This window comes from Zootoca vivipara, chromosome 7, assembly GCF_963506605.1.
Source record: "Zootoca vivipara chromosome 7, rZooViv1.1, whole genome shotgun sequence".
Taxonomy (NCBI): domain Eukaryota; kingdom Metazoa; phylum Chordata; class Lepidosauria; order Squamata; family Lacertidae; genus Zootoca; species Zootoca vivipara.
Window position 1 is genome coordinate 9,620,035 of NC_083282.1, and position 21,378 is coordinate 9,641,412.

General features: G+C 50.1%; 3 protein-coding genes across 3 annotated transcripts in view; 2 read left to right on the top strand and 1 right to left on the bottom strand.

The window, feature by feature from the left end:
• The window catches only part of NOS1AP (nitric oxide synthase 1 adaptor protein), a 49,619-nt gene extending 36,527 nt beyond the window's left edge, over nucleotides 1-13,092 (top strand). The window contains exon 10 of the mRNA XM_035123416.2: nucleotides 746-13,092. Within this exon, the coding sequence (XP_034979307.2) occupies nucleotides 746-1,137 (392 nt within the window). The 3' untranslated portion in view covers nucleotides 1,138-13,092. The remainder of the gene's footprint in view (nucleotides 1-745) is intronic.
• On the bottom strand, nucleotides 9,102-10,655 carry SPATA46 (spermatogenesis associated 46). The gene is made up of 2 exons (XM_035123563.1): nucleotides 10,550-10,655; nucleotides 9,102-9,628 (listed from the first exon to the last, which is right to left on the bottom strand). Exons 1-2 carry the CDS (start codon nucleotides 10,653-10,655, stop codon nucleotides 9,102-9,104), a joined length of 633 nt encoding a protein of 210 aa, XP_034979454.1.
• Nucleotides 12,021-18,124, top strand: C7H1orf226 (chromosome 7 C1orf226 homolog). The gene is made up of 3 exons (XM_060277448.1): nucleotides 12,021-12,186; nucleotides 14,698-14,980; nucleotides 17,650-18,124. The coding sequence occupies exons 1-3, from the start codon at nucleotides 12,021-12,023 to the stop codon at nucleotides 18,122-18,124; spliced, it is 924 nt and encodes a 307-aa protein (XP_060133431.1).
• Nucleotides 18,125-21,378: the final 3,254 nt, after the last annotated feature.

A 21,378-nucleotide genomic window follows, 5' to 3' on the forward strand; every position in this document is an offset into this window, starting at 1 on the left:
TTAAGAAATCAATTGTTGTTGGCATCAGACTGTCTCAAAAGAAACTGGGTTGTGCCTCCAGGGGAAAAGGCAAACCACAGTGGTACCTCTACTTATGAATTTAATGCGTTCCGAACACACATTTGTAAGTCGAAAAAAATTGTAAGTCGAATCCCATAGGAATGCATTGGGAGAAAAAAATTCGTAAGTAGAAGCAACCCTATCTAAAAATTCGTAAGTAGAAAAAATCCTATCTAAACCGCATCCAAGATGGCGGACGGAGCTCTGTTCGTAAGTAGAAAAATTCGTAAGTAGAGTTATTCATAAGCAGAGGTACCACCGCACTGGAGAATCACAGCGCCTGCTGTGGCTGCAGAGACCGGTAATGTATCACTGCTGCCTCCTGCGTTGCTTTTGTTTGGTTAGCAGCACCAGAATGACCTCCCTGGGGCACAAGCCTGGGCAGTGTGTCTGGAGGTCTTGGGCTGCCCAGGCCGCAAGATCCCCCTCGGCCTTGTTTAGTCTGGCCACGTGACCCGGAAAGCTGTCTGTGGACAAACGCGGGCTCCCTCGGCCTGAAAGCGAGACGAACGCCGCAACCCCAGAGTCGCCTTTGACTGGACTTAACCGCCATGGGGCCCTTTACCTTTTTTTACACGGCATTTGCTGCCAACCTAGAGGATCTGAGGCCTGAGCCTCCCTCTCTCACATCAGGCAGACTGGATAAAGGACATGACACTCCTCCTTCTCTCTTTTTGTCTTTCAGGAGGCTCTCAGGACAGCTTGCTGGAAATCACCTTCCGCCCCGGCGGGCTGCCCGTTCTGTGCGACCCCAGCACCCCTATGCCCGAGGACACTCGCCCGCTCCAGCTCCACCCCAGCTTCTCCAACGCTGCCGATCCCCTGGCCAGTCCTTTAGGTAGGAGCAACTGCCTGGCGAAGCTGGAATGTTTCTGCTTCCTCCCCAGCGACGGCCCTCCCTTGGGCAGCTTGGAGCTCCTCAAGTTCCGTGAGTCGGGGATCGCCTCAGAGTACGAGTCCAACACGGACGACAGCGAGGAGTGGGACTCGTGGGGCCAGGAGGAAGCGCTTCGCCTGCTCAGTGTCCTCAACAAGCAGGGCCTGGGAGATAGCTTGGATGAAGAGGTTGCCATTTAAGAGGAGGCAGAGATCTCAGGCCCGTGGCAAGCGACAGGGGAGGAGAGGGGGGGGGCTCAGGCCTCCTTGCAAACAGGCCGGGGAAAGCCTGCTTCTCTGTTTTTCTGTGTCTTGGTACCTGAAAGTCGGGAGGAGGGTGACGGTTTTCCTCCTGAAGGCAATAGCCGCTTTCCGGGATGCCCAAAGGTCTCAGGAATTGTTTTCATTTGTTTAAGTGCCGCATTGCACCACCCAAAAGCGGTACTGGGTGCAAATGACAGCATCTTGAGGATCCTTATCTTCCTTTTAGAAAAGCTGAAAAGGTGGTTGTGAAAGAGTGTCGGCAGTTCCTGGGGAAACCTTAAAAAGCCAGCAGTGAGTGTGTGCAGTGTCCAGGTGTTGCTTCATAACACTTCCCCCCCTCTCCCCAAAAGACGTATTAGAAGCTGGATAAATTATGCAAATCTAGCAAGGACCTGCAAGTTTGCCTCTTTTGCATCATGCATACAGATGGCAGAATTCAGAAGGGCCTTTTTTTGTACCTAGTGGGTTAGCTTCGGCTACTAAGTCGCATCTGCAATAGCCCTGCAGGGGGATTTCCTCTCCTCCTCCCTTGCTGCCTTCCTTCCATATTTAGGATTATCCCTAGTCAGCTTCCAGACAGGACCAATAGCCTTATGTTTCTGCGAACCTCTGAAAGAAACAGTTCAATTAATTCATGGGTTGTCTGTGGATAAATGATCGAACCTTGGTTGGAATTTGTGTTAGAACTGGCGGACCTGAGAACTTCCACAGTTTTTGAATCCCGTAGAAATTATTGACGCGGCAGCCTCAGTTCCAGAAGCATAAGTCGTACTCTTTGGTCGTAACTCTGGCACCTTAGTCCTCTGAGCGTATAACTGCAGGAACACAGGGGCTGGTTCCTTATGGAAGCAACTCCACAAAGGAGGCCTATATGTCTGAAAGCTCAGGCTGCCTCTGCGTTCGTCCCAAAAATCTCTTTGGCGAGTCAGAGCTACAGTTGTGCTTGGAACTGGGCACCGGAAAAGTTAGAGTTTCTTTGTCTAAACTCAGAAAGTGGCTCAGTTCTTTCTAAGTAAATTCCAAGGGTGCGGAATGGGTGGGTGAGAGGCAGAGGAAAGACTACATATGTTCCTCTCTAGCTTGGATTTGAACCTGAGCCAGAGAAGAACTTTTGGGGGGTTGCAATGCATGTTTTGTATGGAGGCAAGCGTTATTATTTGTTCTCTGAGATGCACTCGGGCAACGTTTGGAGTCATCAGTAGTTAAGCATTCCATTGGCTCCGTGTTCTGACCGTCCTTTGGGAAGCAGCATCTCAGCCCTGGCCTTCCGTTACCCAGGTTGTCTTCCCCACGTGGGACATGGCCTTTCCTGTCCCGCTTTCTCTTTTGTGGCTTTTTGAGGGATAGGGTGAGCGGCATACCGCAAGCGAGAGAGGTCCAGGTTTTTTAGTTTTAACTTAAGACACAAAAGAATCCTAAAGGAGCTTCTGTGTTCAGAATACGTTTTGCAAAACGGACTTCTCACTTTCAGGGAGCTGTTGAGTAAAATAACAGGGCGGCTTCTTAAGGGTCCCTGCGCAGCATAAACTGAACTAGAACTCGGTTGTGCGAGACAGCAGATGCATTCAAAGTGTTGGTGCTGACCTTTAAAGCCCTAAATGGCCTCGGTCCAGTATACCAGAAAGAGCGTCTCCACCTCCATCATTCTGCCGGGACACTGAGGTCCAGCACCGAGGGCCTTCTGGCGGTTCCCTCGTTGCGAGAAGCCAAGTTGCAGGGGACCAGGCAGAGGGCCTTCTCGGTGGTGGCGCCTGCCCTGTGGAACGCCCTCCCAACAGATGTCAAAAAGGAAAACAACTACCAGACTTTTAGAAGACATCTGAAGGCAGCCCTGTTCAGGGAGGCTTTTAATGTTTAATAGATTGTTGTGTTTTATTCTTCTGTTGGAAGCCGCCCAGAGTGGCTGGGGAGACCCGGCCAGATGGGCAGGGTATAAATATATTATTATTATTATTATTATTATTATTATTATTATTATTATTATTATTATTTCAATCTCTGAGGACTGGCCCATATTATGACTGGCAGCTAGAAGAAGCATCAGTGCCCCCTCTTCCTTCTAGCTCTTACCCAGACCAGAAGCTACAGCAAGGGTCTGCTGCCCTCTTAATACTGCCTTGAAGAAGCATCATGTGCTCAGAAACATTCTGGGATTGTTGGGCTTTTGCTCAGTTTTGACCATTTCCATAGCTCGAATTTTGTGCTATTCTCCTGCTGCCGCTGCAGACTTTTGCCGTTATTTAATTTGCAGGCCATTCCCTAGGCTTGTGAGGAACGATCGCTTCTGGCCTTCCCTGTTGGGGAGCATAAGGCAGGCACCAAAGGAAGATTTCCTATTAATATTTGCCAGGGCGTTCTGCAAATCCTCCCAAGGATCTGCTTGCAAACAAGGGTCATGGGATGTAGTTGGAGGAATGAACAGGGAGAGAGGGGAGAGGGACGGCTGCACAGGGAGGCATGTTGCGTTTAACTGATGTGCAGTTCTTTCTCATTAAGCAAATTGGATTATTTGTTTTTGTTTTTATTCCGTGGGTGATTGTTATGCAAAACTACTGAAAATAGAATTGGGGAAGGCAGTTTTCACATAACGTCCACAGGATTCCACCTGCGTCTGCAAGGCGAGACCTTTCTTTTGTGGCTGCTCTCCACCCTTTCTTTCCACCCCTGGTTCAGATGAAGCAATGCAAATGCGACAAAAGCCATTGAACAAGCTGCGTCCCTTCCCCTCTCTTGCGCAACTTCAGCAAAGCTTTCTTGGTTTCCTGTGGCATATCCAGGTTTGGAGGGAGGGGGGCCCTTAAGCTACTGTTTCCTGCAAGAGGGAAACGGCACATGGCTCGGTCTTAGGTTGAGAAGCCACGGTTTATCTGACCAGGATTGTTACATCTGGAGCTAGTTTATGTCTGCCACTTAAGAGCCAGTGTGTTGTAGGGGTTAAAAGCGGTAATCTGGTGAACCGGGTTTGCTTCCCCACTCCTCCACATGCAGCTGCTGGGTGACCTTGGGCTAGTCACACTTCTCTGAAGTCTCTCAGCCTCACTCACCTCACAGAGTGTTTGTTGTGGGGGAGGAAGGGAAAGGAGATTGTTAGCCGCTTTGAAACTCCTTAGGGTAAAGCGGGATATCAAATCCAAACTCTTCTTCTCTTCTTAACCCAGCGAGTTTGAAGTCAAATTATCTCCCCTGAAGAAGTCAGGCCCATTGGTTGCCCAGCAGCTTGGGCTTTCAGGGACGCAGCTCAGGGAGAAAGTGCCTTTGGGGTGAACTGGGAGGGAGGCCGTAATCCTGCTAGTATTGTTCAGGAAGAGGAAGGGAGCATCCGAGATACTTCTGTGTTTTGGCAAGAGCAGTGAAGGGGCTGGGCTGCTGCTCTCCTGACCTAGGTCAGGCCCTGATATCCCAAGGCCTTGCTGAAGACGGGAGGGAGGCATGAAAGTGGGGGTGGGGTGAGCTGGACTGTGCCAAATGAATGCTTTAGAGGCGGAATGGGTGTGTGTCGGTTGTAAGGGCAGGAAAGCGCCTGCTATGGAGCAGCCACAGCCAGAAGTGCCAGCATGCCCAGCAACATTGGCAGGTGCCTCAGGCAAGAAAATGCCATTGGAAAAGGAAGGCACCTGCTCGCCTTGGCAGTGCCCCTTTGGCTAGGTCATGGGGTAGATCTCTCTCCCAGCAGCCCAGACTGCTTCGAGGGCACTCTCCGGAGGAAGGCCTTTCTGAATCTCCTGGCGTTCCACAGATGGTTCCTTCATAAAGCCTGTTTTCCTCTGCATTTTTCCTTCTCTCCTTTTGCAAAAGCAGTGGTGGATGTTATGGAATTTCTTTCTCTGTAAGTGCACTTAAACCCCGGGCAGTGGTGTTAGAGCTTCTTGGCTTTTGCTAAATAAATCATCTTTATTTCTAAAGCTGAACTGTCGTTTCTGCTTCCTTTGCTTTCCTCGTATCTTTTCGCACTTCCCTCCTTTCTTCTCCATCACCTCTCCAGTGTTATACAAAAAGATGGCTGGTTTGTTCAGGGTTTCCTTACGAGGAGTAGCACAGCAACCTTCAGCTGGAGAACAGCGACCCAAATTTAACAGCCCGAGTTTGGAAAAGAGAAAAGGTCATGTGAAAATCTGTGGCTAACACTGGCAGGTCCCAAGGCAGGTTGTGTACAACCAAAGGCTGAAGAGACCAAATCCTGTATCTTCCCCCCCCCCCAAAAAAAGAGCAGCGGTTTGCAGAGAACAGCTGTGCCAGGCAGGCATTGCACCGGTGCTGCCAGACGGTCAGACCTAATGGGGCAGAAGGTTAGGGTGGAAAGAATTGCCCCGGTGGCATCTTAGCAGTCTAAACCTACTGGCACTTCCAAGTCTCTTGCTGCTTCGTCAGCCAAGGAAAAAGAGCCATAAACCTTTCGACTAGTGAGTCAGGGCTTTCCGCCCCACACTTTCTAGGAGCAGGTCTGTGCTTTCCAGGTCCAAGTCTGAGCACTCCCCCTCCCCAACACCACCGCAAAAACCCACTTTTTAGTGCTGAATTGGAACAAACAGAAAATTGAGGTTTCCCTGGATTGCTGTTTGCTCCAATTTAGCAGTAAAGAGCAGATTTTTGCAAGGCAAGTGCTGAGGCTAAAAAGTGGGTGAGGGCTCTCGGACACAGTGCAGGCCTGTACCTAGAAATGCGGCATAAAAGGAAGTCTAGATGAGCCCTCGGGCAGCTGTGCCTTGAGGCGTGCAGTAATGTCCGGAATTATGGTGCTTGGGCTGTTCCCAACATCCTCACCAAATGCGGCTGGGGAGCTGTACTGATTGTTCTTCTTTTATTAGCAAAATGCACACCCGCCTCTACGACTATACACTCCTAGGTGGGGGAACCCTGTGAAAAGGCCAGACTTGTAAGTAGCCGGAATGCTGTGCCTTGGAGACGCTGACTGACCAGTGAAAATTCAGCACAATGATCCAAGAGTTTTAGTAAAAGCTGCTGTCGAAGGACGTCACTTGACCCATTTGCCTTCCCGCAGTAGGTATTAGGCGCTTTGCATGTGTCCGAGGAGTAGCTGCGGGAGAGCGGTTGCGACTGGCACTCCTCCAGAGGCTCTGAGGAATAGCAAAGGGAGAGAGACACTGGGAGGAAAAAGCAGGAACCAAAGCAGCCTTTTAAATGATGGCACGAGGGGGTCAGGCCACCCTACTTAGCCCAGCTGCCGGAACAACATGGTCTTCGCCAGCTGACAGAAGGACAACAAGGGGGGCTCCTCTAGACAGGGAGTTCCGAAGTTGACACCACCGAGAAGGCCCTTCTCTCCCGCAGCCCCAGCAAGCAGGCCTGCAAAGGTCTAGGGGCAGAAAGAACGGCCTTCCCCAAAGATCTCAGAGCTCAGGAAGGTCCATGTGGAAGATGCAAGTCCTTCACACAACCTGGGCCCAAGCCAGTCTCTACGCAGACATTGCTCCTTCACACTGGGAGCAGGGGCGGGGGGGACAGACCTGGCTGGGCCGTGTTCCCCCTCGTGTGGAAGAACTCTGCCCCATCCCTCGGGATAGGCACAGAATCCATTCCCCCACACCTGCTAAATGTGAGGGTGGTAAGGTAAAGGTAAAGGGACCCCTGGCCGTTAGGTCCAGTCGCAGATGACACTGGGGTTGCGGCGCTCATCTCGCTTTACTGGCCGAGGGAGCCAGTACTGGCTGAGGGGGCATCTTTGATACATTGGCTTATAATTATTATTTTAATAAACTTTTCTGGCAGAACTGGATGGAATTTCCAGGCCTAGTATAGTCCCTTCCGAGAAGATAAGAAGGTAAAGGGACCCCTAACCATTAGGTCCAGTCGTGACCGACTCTGGGGTTGTGTGCTCATCTCGCGTTATTGGCCGAGGGAGCCGGCGTACAGCTTCCAGGTTATGTAGCCAGCATGACAAAGCCGCTTCTGGAAAACCAGAGCAGCACACGGAAACGGCATTTACCTTCCCACTTGGAGTGGTACCTATTTATCTACTTGCGCTTTGACGTGCTTTCTAACTGCTAGGTTGGCAGGAGCTGGGACCAAGCAACGGGAGCTCACCCCGTCACAGGGATTCGAACCGCCGACCTTCTGATCGGCAAGCCCAAAACCCTCAGTGGTTTAGATCACAGCACCACCCGCGCCCCTGTGTGAGGGTGGTAGCAAGGTGTTTTCCCCCTGCACTAAATGGTCCCTGTCCCCCTTTAGTCCTTCTCCATAGGTAAACTGCTCCTGTCCCCCGATCATTGTAATTGCCCCCTTGCTACACATTTTTTCCAAAACACCAAAATCCTTTGCAGATGCTGCAACCACGACAGGACCAGGACTGAACTGGAAGGGACCCCATACCTTCCCTCTCTTGGAGAACCCCGGACCAGGCTGGCTGGGGCAGATGGGAGTTGGGGGCCCAAGAATGTGGGTGGAAGCACCAGATTGGCTACCCCTGATTTATAGATCTCCCACCTCCACCCCCCCCATTTTACCACCTCAGTATACAGTCAACAGACTCATTGAGCATTCCTCTAGGACTTTTTTCCCTAGCCGCTTGCAAAGCTTCCATTTGAAGCTAGGGGGTGAAGCCCCAATGTATGGGTCCTGCCACTGGATCTCAATTTTCATTTTGTTTTCCGTCGTACACAATGTTTGTAGCAGCTCTGAAAGGACCTCTCTAATCTGTTTGAATTTTCACCATTTTAGTAAATAATCCAGTGTCCTCTTCAAACATGGCCATCTTGCTGCTCACCCCATTTCTAGGTCCTTTAAGAATAAATCAAATAGCATCACTCTCAGGACAGATCCTTCTTCTATTGTGGAAACTTACCCATTTATAACTGCTGTCTCTGTCTTCTTTCTTAACCATTTAAGGATCATTAATGGCGGCCCAATACAGGGAACATTTCCAAAACGATACCTTGGAGGTTCCATCCTATAGCCAGCAACCCAGAATTTTCTTCCAAACCCTCCACAGCCACTGACTTCTGGGCGCTGCCTGCCCAGCATATGATTTCTGCACTTTCTGTGCCCCTGCATTGTTCCTCGCTAAGTGCCCGTCCTCCTTCCTATTGCCATTCCTATTCCTGTTTAGACTAGACACGTTCTAAATAAAGTGCTCTGTGCACTTTACCCTAAGGGAACCAGCCAGGTGCACAAGAAATTATGCAGCTGGCCCAGTTTATTTTTCTGCTACCTTCCCACTTCTCTTGCCTGAAATTTCCTTTCTAAAACGTGTTTCAGAAGCCGGAGATGAGGGCACTTCTCCGATTGCCAGCCTTAAACACTTGGCGTCTGCTCCGAGCCTCTTCCAGAGCTATTGATGGTACGGGGCTGGGGTTGAAGCATGCATGTGCCGCATGTAACTGGCAGGACTGCAGCCTCTACTGCCATGCAGGGCCAGGCCTACTCTAGTCCCACAATGAGGGCAGGCAAAGGGCCAGTTGAAGGCCAAAGCCCTTGCTGTGTCTCCAGCTGGAGCGACTGCCTGCCCTTCCATAGCAGCCAGGCACCCTGAAGGTGCCAGGAAGAGGCTCCTGGCATGATTCTAGCCAGCCTTGCCATCCTCGCTTGTCTTGGTGACCGTGCAAGAGAAACACAGGAGCCTTAGTAAACAGTTACCATCCGGGCAGCGGTGGGGATGTTTCAGGGCAGGGAGAGACGAGTTGCAGACAGGCCTCTGCTAGCACCAAAGTTTGAGCAGCATCAGCTGTGGAAATAACCGTGAGGGGCAAGCTCCGGGAGGAGGAGGAGGTCTTGAAAGAGCCTTCTCCCTTTTGGGAACAGACACCCCAGGCGAGGAAGGGAGTGGAGCTGTGGCGGAACAGCGAGCTTGCTCTTAAGTCGCATCAATAACTTGCTTTATTATTTGGCTTTGGGGGAGAGGACGGGCGGCCGGTGGCCGCGGCGCCTCTCGCAGACGGACATTGCTATTTGAGCATTTTGCGGATGCCCGGCGGGCGGCGACAGGGGCGCCACTTGCGCTCCTTCCCCCACAGGGCTTTGAGTTTGTGGTAATAGACCCGGCAGCTGAAGCCCTCCTGGGCTCCGCGTTTGATGTGGGCTTTGAGCGAGCGCAAAGTGGGGAACATTCGGCAGCAGGCCACGCATTGGCACCCATGCTGCTGCGGGGGCCGCCACTCGGAAGCCAAGAGGATGTCCTGGGAAGTGATGCAGTCCGTGGTCTTGCTGCTGCTGCTGCCGCTGCTCTCTTGGGGATATGTTTCCTCCAGGGAGCCGGAGGAAGAGGAGCCACTGTCCACGTTGTCTCCGGCAGGCCCAGTGTCCGCTGGGACTTCTTGGCTACTGCATCTCAGTGTCCCTGGGAAACCACAAGCTTCAGTTTGGCTGTCTTGGTCCATACACACAAAGTAGCTGTACGGGGAATACCAGGGGCGGTAGATGGTGCAGCTCTGCTGTGGAGGCTCCCCGCTCTGCAGTTCCGCGAGGAGGCAGTCTGGCAAAAGGAAAGGGGGAGTGAGCAGCCAAGGGGCTCCTTGTGCCTTTCTCAGACCTGGCCAGCACTGTGTGCTGGTTGTCGTGGTAAGCTAAAAGGTTAAAGGCAGCGGCGGAGCAAGCCAATCAGGTGCCTGGGGCGGCGTGCTTGCCCTGCGCCCAGGGGCGGGGCCAGCCACCCGTGGGGCAGGGCCAGCTGGGGCAGGATGCTCCGCAAGGCCTCCGAGGAGTCTGCCTGCCTCCTCCCTCCCACTCAGCCGCCCTACAGCGGGACCGTTTGGGGCAGCATGGAGCCTGTGGGCGCACTGCAGGCCCCGTGGTGAGTGTCGCCTGGCATTTTGTCACACCCCCCCTCAGTGGTGACACCTGGGTTGGACCGCCCCCTCTTCTTCCGCCCCTGGTGAAAGGACCCCTGGACGGTTAAGTCCAGCAAAAGGCAACTATGAGGTTGCGGTGCTCATCTTGCTTTCAGGCCAAGGTAGCTGGGGTTTGTCCGCAGACAGCTTTCCGGGTCGTGTGGCCAGCAGGCCTAAACCACTTCCAGTGCAACAGCACGTTGTGACAGAAGCCAGAGTGCACAGAAACGCCGTTTACTTTCCCACCACAGCAATACCTATTTATCTACTTGTACTGGTGTGCTTTCAAACTGCTAGTTGGGCAGGAGCTGGGACAGAGCAATGGGAGCTCACCCTGTTGTGCGGATTCAAACCGCCCACCTTCCGTTCGGCAAGCCCAAGAGGCTTGGTGGTTTAGACCACAGCGCCACCCACGTCCCAAGCATTCCTATACTACCCCAGGGTACGTTACTCCTCATCCTTCTACCCCTACAGTATTTCACATTTCATTCAGAAAACATTTGCTTCTATTCACACTGTTCTGGGGGTACCTTTTCCCAGCACTCCCCCCTCCCCCTCCAGCTCACCTGGCAAGCTGCTTTTGTGCACGGGGCATGTTAAGTCAGGTACACTCTTCAGGGCAAAGCTGGGGAGACGTGGCCCAGAGATTGTCAAGAGGGAAAAATTTTCCATGTCCCCTCAGACACTCCTTAACTAAAAGGACCCATTCATGGTGCAAAGCTTTCTCCGGGCAAAGGACCAGGTAGCCAGCTGGCCTTGTGACATCATCTCCTGACCTAACAAACAGCGGCTTCTGGCACCTTGGCTTGACTTTGTAGAGGCTGTTGGCTGGCAAGCGCAAGTTGTGGGGGGAGCCTTTCTATGTGGGTCTGGTGCTGAATCCTCCTCGAGGGGAGAGATGCGTAGGACACACAGATGCAAACATCGTCCTAATTTATCGCCTCTCATGAGAAAGGCCGCAGTTGGTGGATTAAAATGAGACACAGGCTCTGAGCTCAGGCTCAGGAAACACAAGCAGAAGAGGATAAGGCAGGATGATTTGCCAGGAAAATCTCAGCTAAAGAGATGCCTTGCAATAATTTTTTTAATGAAGTTATTGAAGTGGCTTAATTGCGGATGAGAAGAGTATTACAAAAACAATACGGTATAACCAGGGAGAAGGGGGAGGAGGCAAAAACTGAGGTGAAAATATTTGGCTTGACAAGTAGATTTAAGTCAGAATGTGGGAGAAGAGAGGAAAAAATGGAGAAGAGACATTTAAAAGATAATGAGAGCTTGAAGCGAATCTGAAAGGAAAATGGGGAGTCGAAGGAAAGAGGGGAAATGTGGTCACAATGACATGCGCTCTCAAGGAGATCGTTGGCCAAATTTTGAATAGGAGTAAGCAAAAGAGGGAAATGGCCAAGACGAGGTGTGAAAAAGTTCAAGAGAGGTTGAGAATACTCATGAAGAGGGGAAAGAAACGATGGAAGAAGGGTAATGGGAAATATAACATCCGGAGAAATTGAAACCAACATGCAGAAATGGAATGAGAGGTAAAATAAGCGCCAAAAAGCAACCAGCCAAGTGAGCTGAAAAGGGAAGGGGAAATGAACCAGGCGGAAAGAGAAAAAGGGCGAGTAAACGAATCGCTAGCGAAGTGTCGAAATGGAGTAAATTGTCGTTGGCATCCATTTGTCTTGAGAGACAATGGAGTGCGCCTCGGGGGGGGGGGGTGAAGTGGCCTCTCCAGGGCGCAAGCCTGGGCAGAGGTATGTGAAGAGGTATGGGCTGCCCAGAGGACAAGACCCACCTCTCGGCCTCACCAATGGGGTCCAAAGGAAAGCAGATATTTATTAGCCTGCTTCCTAAGGAAGCAGGAAAGCCTATGTACCAGAAGTGTCCTAGGACATAAAACTGAGAAAGTTTGAGTTTTTTAATTGGCTGAACAGAGTCTCTGCCCTTTGGGGAACTTGATTTATTAAATGTACACCTTTCCTTGTGTCCCTGGTGAGGAAAGCCAATCCTGGCTTTCTTCCTTTGGCAATTGAGTCAGCGATGGCCATTTCTAGACTGGGAGAGCCTCGCCATGGACATCCACGCAGTGATAATCTCCATGTTGAATCGCTGCAGTCTGCTCTACCTGGGGCCCAGAAGCTGCAGTTGCTGCAAAATTCAATGATGTGGCTGCTCACTGGGGCAGAATATTATGACGACGTTATATGTCTTGCTGAAAAAATTGCAGCGGCTTTCAATTAGCTTCCGGCTAGGTTCGGAGGGCTGGTGTTAGTGTTACAGGCTCTGTGTGGCTTGAGACCAGTATAGCTTAAAGTTGTCTCACCCCTGATACCCATGTTCCTCAAGAAAAGGCCTCCTGCAGATACCAATTTACTAGGAGCTCCATGCCGAAGTAGAAATGGGCTTCTATCTTATGCCACATTTCAGGCAACCACCATCTCGGTTATCATTTCGGTGTCTGTTGAAGAACTCGCTTTCCCTTTCTTACATATTATTTTTGTTCGTTTTCAATTACAATCCAATAATAGCCTCATTATAACAATGCCAAATTGTAATACAATTACTAATACCAATCATTCAGATACCAAATTATATCATTTAGGTCTTTTTCTTCTTTGGCAATCACTCGTAGCCGAGTAAGATTGTCTTCCATAAACATGATTTTAACAATGGGTCCGTAAGTGACTGTGGAGGCCAATTCTGGATCCACACGTCCTTCCACAGTGGGGACATTGGTTTCCAGGCGGGAGTTGATCACAGTGTGGATTTGCCAAGCGTGCCTTCCTCTTAGCACATTTCTTCCTTTCATCCTGAGTTCGAGTTTCTTCAAAGCCCATGACACCTTTGGTAAAGGCTGTTCTCCAACTGGAGCGCTTGCAGGCCAGTGTTTCCCATTTATCAGTGTTTATACTACATTTTTTAAGATTTGCCTTGAGAGAGTCTTTGAACCTCTTTTGTTGACCACCAGCATTACACTTTCCATTTTTAAGTTCGGTATAGAGTAGTTGCTTTGGAAGATGATAATCAGGCATCCGAACAACATGATCAGTCCAACGAAGTTGATGTTGAAGAATCATTGCTTCAACACTGGTGATCTTTGCTTCTTCCAGTACACTAATATTAGTTCGCCTGTCTTCCCAAGTGATGTGTAAAAATTTTCGGAGACACCGTTGATGGAATCTTTCGAGGAGTTGGAGATGGCGTTTATAAGTTTCACAAGCATATAGTAAGGTTGGTAGTACAATAGCTTTGTAAACAAGCATTTTGTTTTCCCTGCGAATGTTGCGGTCCTCAAACACTCTGCACTTTAATCGGGAGAAAGCCGCACTCGCAGAGCTCAGGCGATGCTGGATTTCAGCATCAATGTCGGCCCTCGTGGAAAGAGAACTGTCGAGGTAGAAGTGATGGACATTTTCAAATGCTACACCATTGAGTTGGATTTGTGGTGCTGCAGAAGCCCATTGAGCTGAAGTGGGCTTCAGCACACTGCTCTCCTTGTTAGGTGGTGGCTGCATCAATGTTGGCCCTTGTGGAAAGGTAACTGCCTAGGTAGGCAATCATTTAGGTAACCCCCGCATGCTAGATTTGATGATTTGATGATTTATTTCTGCATTCCAAAATCTTATTAATTTCAATTACACTCCGGTCAAAATAATCCCTTATACAACAACTATGATACTGTATTAACATCATCCATTCATATTGACACATTAAATGGTTTATAAAAACTACAAGTGAGGCACTCAAAGTATATCCTTGTTCTTCCTGTGTGTGGCAATTATTCTGTCTGTGGTGTTTCTTCCTGTCCTTGTAAAATATGTCTATCTTTTCCCGGTTGTTGCTGCTCCCCATCATGCCTTGGGCGGAGCTAATATCCCATTGTTGTTTCAGAAATTCTCCATTTCTCCACCCCGTGCAACTTTTAACACTGTCTCAATAAATAACCTGTTTTTGCCTCTCAGCCTGGGAAGGAGAGTGATCTGAAGAACTCGCTTTTCCAAGAAGCATCTTAATGGAAGATTTTCACCCCATCTTGTGTTTATATTGGACTTGAAGTTGTTTTAAAATATGCTTTGGTTATTGATGCACATGGATTGTTAATTCGCTTTGTGTTTTATGGGAAGAAATTCATTCATTTAATAGATAACAAATGCACATGGAAATAATAATAATAATAATAATAATAATAATAATAATAATAATAATAATAATAATAATTTATTTATACCCCGCCCATCTGGCCGGGTTCCCCCAGTCACTCTGGGCGGCTTCCAACAAAACACTAAAATACAGAAATCCATCAAACATTAAAAGCTTCCCTAAACAGGGCTGCCTTGAGATGCCTTCTAAAGGTCTGGTAATTGTTGTTCTCTTTGACCTCTAGTGGGAGGACATTCCACAGGGTGGGTGCCACTACCGAGAAGGCCCTCTGCCTGGTTCCCTGTAACTTGGCTTCTCGTAGCGAGGGAACCGCCAGAAGACCCTCGGCGCTGGACCTCAGTGTCCGGGCAGACCGATGGGGATGGAGACGCTCCTTCAGGTATACTGGACCGAGGCCATTTAGGGCTTTAAAGGTCAACACCAACACTTTGAATTGTGCTTGGAAACGTACTGGGAGCCAATGTAGGAAAAACAATTGGTCAGGCTAGGTTGGGTGAAGAGGGCTTTTCCTGGCGCCTGTCCCACTCACACGAGTGCCATTTTCTTTCTTTTCTAGTTAACCAAAATACGTTTGAGAATTCCAACACTACCGCTGCAACAAAGCTGCCGGCAGCCAAATCGGTCTCCCTTCACCCCAGATCCTCCCCCCGAGGCCCCCCCGAGTGGGTCGGGGGCAGCCAGCACCTCAAGAACCTGAGCAAGACGGTGGGTGCAAAAGTCAACGACTTGCTACGCAGGAAAGAGACCAGCAACCACAGTAGCTTTGGGGTAACCGAAGTGAATGAGCGTGCCGGGGCGGCCCTCTCCTGTGGGCAAGGCACACTGGACCAGGAGGAATGGTAAGTGGGCTCCATAGGCATTCGTGGTCACCACTGTTTGCAGCTTCCGCAGGTCACGGATATAGGAATGGGACTTTACCTGAGCCCTCTGCCGGTGGACGTGGGTGGCGCTGTGGTCTAAACCAGGGGGCCCCAAACTTACCCGGCTTCGGGCTGGTGCCCGCAGCTCCGATTGCGGGGGAGCGCCGGTGCGCATGCGCACACGCTATTTCTGGCGCACGTCCGGGCTGGAAAAGCAACGGAAATAGCTTGTGCGCATGCGCACGGGCCTCTTCCGACCCGGAAGTGCGCCGGAAATGACGTTTGTGCAAGCTATTTCCGGCGCTTTTCCGACCCGGAAGTGGGCAGCCGTGCTGCGCCGGTAAGAGCGGGCGGCTGCAGCAGGCGGCGGGGGTTGTCACTGGCTGCATAAATGAGCCCCGCAGGCCGCATCCGGCCCCCGGGCTGTAGTTTGGGGAAGCCTGGTCTAAACCACCTGAACTCAGAGCCTGTGTCTCATTTTAATCTACCGATTGCTGCCTTTCTCACGAGAGGCGATAAATTAGGACAATGGGGCTGAGATACCTTATGAAGGACACAGAACCACTTTCGTTTGCATCTGTGTAGCCTGTCCTACGCATCTCCCCTCGAGGAGGATTCAGCACCAGACCCACATAGAAAGGCTCCCCCCACAACTTGCGCTTGCCAGCCAACAGCCTCTACAAAGTCAGGCCAAGGTGCCAGAAGCCGCTGTTTGTTAGGTCAGGAGATGATGTCACAAGGCCAGCTGGCTACCTGGTCCTTTGCCCGGAGAAAGCTTTGCACCATGAATGGGTCCTTTTAGTTAAGGAGTGTCTGAGAGGACATGGAAAATTTTTCCCTCTTGACAATCTCTGGGCCACGTCTCCCCAGCTTTGCCCTGAAGAGTGTACCTGACTTAACATGCCCTGTGCACAAAAGCGGCTTGCTAGGTGAGCTGGGGGGAGGGGGGAGTGCTGGGAAAAGGTACCCCCAGAACAGTTTGAACAGAAGCAAATGTTTTCTGAATGAAATGTGAAATAGGGGTAGAAGGATGAGGAGTAATGTAGCCTGGGGTAGTATAGGAGTGCATGGGATGTGGGTGGCGCTGTGGTCTAAACCACCAAGCCTCTTGGGCTTGCCGAATGGAAGGTGGGTGGTTTGAATCTGCACAATGGGTTGAGCTCTCGTTGCTCTGCCCCAGCTCCTGCCAACCTAGCAGTTTGAAAGCACGCCAGTGCAAGTAGATAAATGGGTACCATTCCGGCGGGAAGGTAAACGGCATTTCCGGGCGTTCTGGTTTCCATCACGGTGTTCCATTGCGCCAGAAGTGATTTAGTCACGCTGGCTGCATGACCCAGAAAGCTGTCTGCAGAAAAACGTTGGCTCCCTCGGCCTGAAAGCAAGATGAGTGCTGCAACCCCATAGTCGCCTTTGACTAGACTTAACCGTCCAAGGCAGGCTTAGGCAAACTCGGCCCTCCAGATGCTTTGGGACTACAACTCCCATGATCCCTAGCTAACAGGACCAGTGGTCAGGGATGATGGGAATTGTAGTCTCAAATCATCTGGAGGGCCAAGTTTGCCTATGCCTGGTCCAGGGGTACCTTTACCTTTTTGCTGCCAGAGGACTCTTGGCTGTGCTGCGCTGGGATCGTGACAACATCTGAACTCCCAAAGCTCACAACCCCCAGGGGCTCACACCTTTCAGAGGTGTGAGCTAACACAGGATTCAACCATCTTTTTCAACCGCGGGCTTTTTCAGACCTTGTGAGGGGCCAGACTATATTTTTTTATATATAAAAAATGAATGAATTCCTATGCCCCACAAATAGCCCAGAGATGCATTTTAAATAAAAGACGCATTCTACTCATGTAAAAACACACTGATTCCCAGACCGTCTGCTGGCCGGATTGAGAAGGTGATTGGGCCCCATCCGGCCTCCAGGCCTTACGTTGCCTACCTCTGAGCTAACAGAAGGTCGAGAAAGTGGTACTAGGCCATTTTGCCCATCGCTGGTCAGGGGGTCCTTTACCTTTACCGTGGTGTGTCGCTTAACGAATGCCCTGCTTAACGAAATTTCCACTTAACGAAAGGTTTTTTCTAGTGGAGGTTGCCTCGCTAGACGAATTCGTTTTACGAAAAATTCGTCTAGAGAATCGCGGTTTCCCATAGGAATGCATTGAAATTCAATTAATGCGTTCCTATGGGCAAAAAAAAAATCAAAAAAATTTCAATGCATTCCTATGGGATTCGTCTAGCGAGGCACCACTGTACCTTTACACTTGATTTACTTGTGCACCAGAAGGCAGTGCCCCACAACAGGTAGGCAGAAGATGGGATTGGACTCCCCACCATCAGCCCTGGGGTGAAAGAAGAACCAAGGGCCTTGCGCTCTTAGGAGGTGTATTCCTTCGAAGAGCTGGGAGAAGTTGTGCCACTTTTCAAGCTGTGCTGCCCTGGTAGGTGAAGTGCTGGCTTCACTTTGCTACGCGTTCTAGCTTTGGTCGAAACGGAAGCCATTAGCGGTTGCCATCTTGTTTCTCAGAAAGAAGCTGGCGACACGAAGAGCTGTGAGCCGCGATTGGTTTCAAGCCACGCTTTTCAAAGGATTCGGTAATGCACGGTTCTCACTGAGTGCCCCTCTTAACCGTTTCTTCTTGTGCTTGTAGGCAGGCTCCCGTCGGTGCCATTCCCCGGCTCAACCCACCCCCGGAGATTGCCAAGAAGCGCACCCCAAGAGCTCTGAAGACCACCCAAGATATGCTGATTGCCTCCCAGCCGTCGGTAGGTAGCATCGAGGCTTCTTTTCCAGAGGGAAGAAGTCAGGATCATGCATTCCAGAGGGAAGCCAGGAAAGAGGCAGCTCGGAGCGAAATTGGTTTGTTGACGCTGGAGGAGGTTGGGACCAGCCACAGCAGGGCCCGTGGGGTGCCTGATCTCATCTATAAGGAGAATTTGGAGCCTAAGCTAAACACTGCTTACAGAATACCCCCCTCCCCAGAAAATGTGGCACTCCAACTCAGCTTGAGTGCAGGCAAGAGCCCTCCCGAATGCCAGTTCGAGAGCAGCGTGGCCCCCTCAACAGCAGAGACATCCACACTGGAAGCTGAAGGTCACAGTCCGGATTTGCTGTCCTTTGAGTAGAATCATCTCAGCTGCTCCTGTTTCATAGCAAGACCGCCCCTGCTTCTGTTCTTCCTTTCTAAACATTCCTTGAGCCTGACGACGGAACGGACCCCACATCCCCAGAGGGCAGCTCCAGTTGGGTGAAGTTGTGGGCAGGAGAACACTGTGAGGTTCAAGAAAGGCAGGATTCCTTTCCAGCACCCGGAAATGCTTGCATGCGGCATGGGAAGCCAGCCATTGGGGGCTCTGGGCTGCCTGTTAACCAATGGAGCTGCTGTGGACCCTCCTGAGCAAACATCACCTGCCCAACCTCCCTGTGGGGAGTTGGGAATGCTGAAACTGCACAGCCAGAATGAGAATCGCTTCCCTCCAGAGCAGAGCTGGAAAGTGTGCTGCTGTTTAGCTGTTGTCTGGCTGCTTTACCATAGCGCTGTGCCTTCTTCATGCCAATTCTGCCATCCGGGACTCTGCTTCATTTTCGTCAGAGCTTCACAGTGGCTGGTGAGCAATTCAGAGTCAAAGCACGAGAGGCGAGAGATCACCGCTGTGCCAGTAACCTCGCCAATCGCTAGCCTTGCCACTTAGGAGTTCGCTGTATTTCTCCTGGCCTGCGGGGCTGAAGGTCGTGAAGCTGGAGCGCCTGCCTCTCGTGCTGAACTTCTGCATAAGGAAGCACTTTAAACCAGCTTCATAGACGAATCCCTTAATACCTCGCGGTGAGAAGCAAAAGGATCTTCTGCTTACAGCCACTCTCACAGTCTTTTCCCTGTTACTCCTCTGCTCGGACCAAGACCTACCTACCTTCTTCCATTTGAGCTGCGTTTGGCTCCAACAGGCCTTCTAATAAAACTCTCCTTTTTTAAAAAATTCCTGGCAGAGTCCTATTTATTCAGGTGACCAGGGACCTTAATCTCTCTTGCCAAGTTGATGTTCTCATTAAGCACACAAGATTCCTAGACCTTGATCAAGTGTGGGTGAAATCTTGAGGATTCTGCTCAAGAGCCCCCCGTCCCGTCAGTGTCTTCCAGAGATACAGTCTTTGCTGCTTCTGTCTCCCTTATGTGTATACCTCATCGTCTTTCTAGAAGTCTTCAGTCCTGGTCTTAACTTTTTTTTCCTCCCATTTGTTGTCCAGACTCAGCACTGGGTGTTTTCAAGCCAAAGAGGGAGCAATGAGCAGGTTGTCCTGAAATGTGCTCTCTGTCATCTGCTGACGTTGCCTTTACTCTTCCACTCACTCGACCTCAGGATATGAAGATGGCAAAAGCCCCCTTCCATCTGACCTGCACTACAGATGCCTGGCAAGCATAGTCAGCAATACTATTTGCAATACTATTGGCATTAACTTTGTTGTGCATGAAGAGCTGGCGAAACTCTACAGCTGCATGGTCACCACAGATGCTCATATGATTTACAAATAGTCTCAGGCCACCAGACACTCTGGACAAGGGAGTTCCACCTCACTGGTGAATTTTCACATACCTGGTTACATAATTTGTCTTTCAGACAAGCATTTGAAATTCAGCGAATCTTCTCCTATTTATCGCCAAAGTGTTTATGTTACTTAGCAAGTTTTAGATGCCACTTAATCGGAAAAAGCAATCTCTCGACAGTTTACATAAAAGGGTACAAAATGCTAAATGAAATACTTGGATTTCAACGTGCAATTTTTTAATTAACATTGGTAAGGCTGCTTTTTTTTCCATCTCTCAATTTTGCTGGGTTTGAAGTGAGAAATTCCACAAATTGTCAGTTACTGAAAAGTACGATTGCATGATACCTATCAAATGCTGTAAGAAGAATTATACACACAGAGACACACACACACAGAGAGAGAGAGTAGACAAATTCCTGATCTGAATCAAGCTGATTGGGAGAAATTCGGGAGATGTCTGAGCCAAACTGGGCTCCCTCCAAATTGTTGCAAACCAAATTAGATCCCCCTCAAAGCCTTGTGCATATTAATTCAGAGATTTGGAGGCAGAGAGAGAGAGAGAGCGGCAGGCAGTGTATCTGCAAAAACTGCAACATTTATTCCCAAGTTTGCTTTTATCAGGAAAACACAAGGGTGGGGAATGTGGAGCCGTAGTTTTGTGATGGACAGCTTTCGCTTTTAACTGGGGAATCTTTCCCAGGGTTCTTACTTCCTTCCCATCGCAGTGCTTTTGGGAGGGATGCTGAAGCGACTTGACAGAGGCTGATCCTGTGCTTTCAGTGCATTTTGCGGCTACGTGTCTCCCAAGGATGCTCAAGGCCCCTCACAAATGGGGAGCTGCCTGTCTCCACTGCTGCGCTTCCACGGGGTCCCCACAAATTGAATCAAGCTGTGCCAGCTCTTTCTCCCCGGTTGCCTGGCAGCGAAGGGCACAGCGCCCCTTCCTGCTAAAGGCAGCTTAATAATAGCCTGGCTTGCCACTCTACTGCCTCCTCTCCTTTATGCTCAGTATAAAGGCCAGGAAAGAGCTCAGCATCTTGCTCTAAAACGGAGCGTGGGTTGGATACCTGCTCTCTGGCTGAAAGGATATAGTGTGTGGGGGGGGTGCTCTGGGGGCAAGCAGGGTTTTATGATTGCACTAAGCACTAATATAACACTGTGCGGGTGTATATGTGTGTGTAGCACAGCCACAAAACACAGCAAAGTGCCTACAAAACAGGGAGGGGGGATCCCTTTTATAAACACCCCAACTTTAAAGCGCAGTCTACGCTTTAATATATTTTATTCTACCAGGGATGAAACACTTTCAAGTTTCTTTCTGCGGTGTTTTCAGCTGAGCAGGAACACTAAAAGCACCCTACCAGTGTTTTTCATTCATCTTTACAGCCATTCGCCTTAAATTTTGCTGCCTTCTTTACTGTATATGGATATAAATTGCCCACAAAACCACAGAAGGGAGAAGGAAATAAATCCCTTTGTAGTGCTCACCCCACTAAACATACCTAGCGCGAAAAAATCCCTGCACCTGTCCATCTGAAATTTTCCAAGTTTCTTACCAAGAAGCACCTCTATGTTTTCATAAAACTGACCCCCAGAATAGGGGAGGTTAGTAAAAGGTAAAGGGACCCCTGACCATTAGGTCCAGTTGTGACCGACTCTGGGGTTGCGCACTCATCTCGCATTATAGGGGAGGTTAAGGTACACCTTTAAAAAACTACCCTCAAACTTGCAGAAAAAGCCATCTTTCTCAAATTTGGTGGCAATTATGTGGGACGCAGGTGGCGCTGTCGGTTAAACCACAGAGCCTAGGACTTGCTGATCAGAAGGTCGGAGGTTC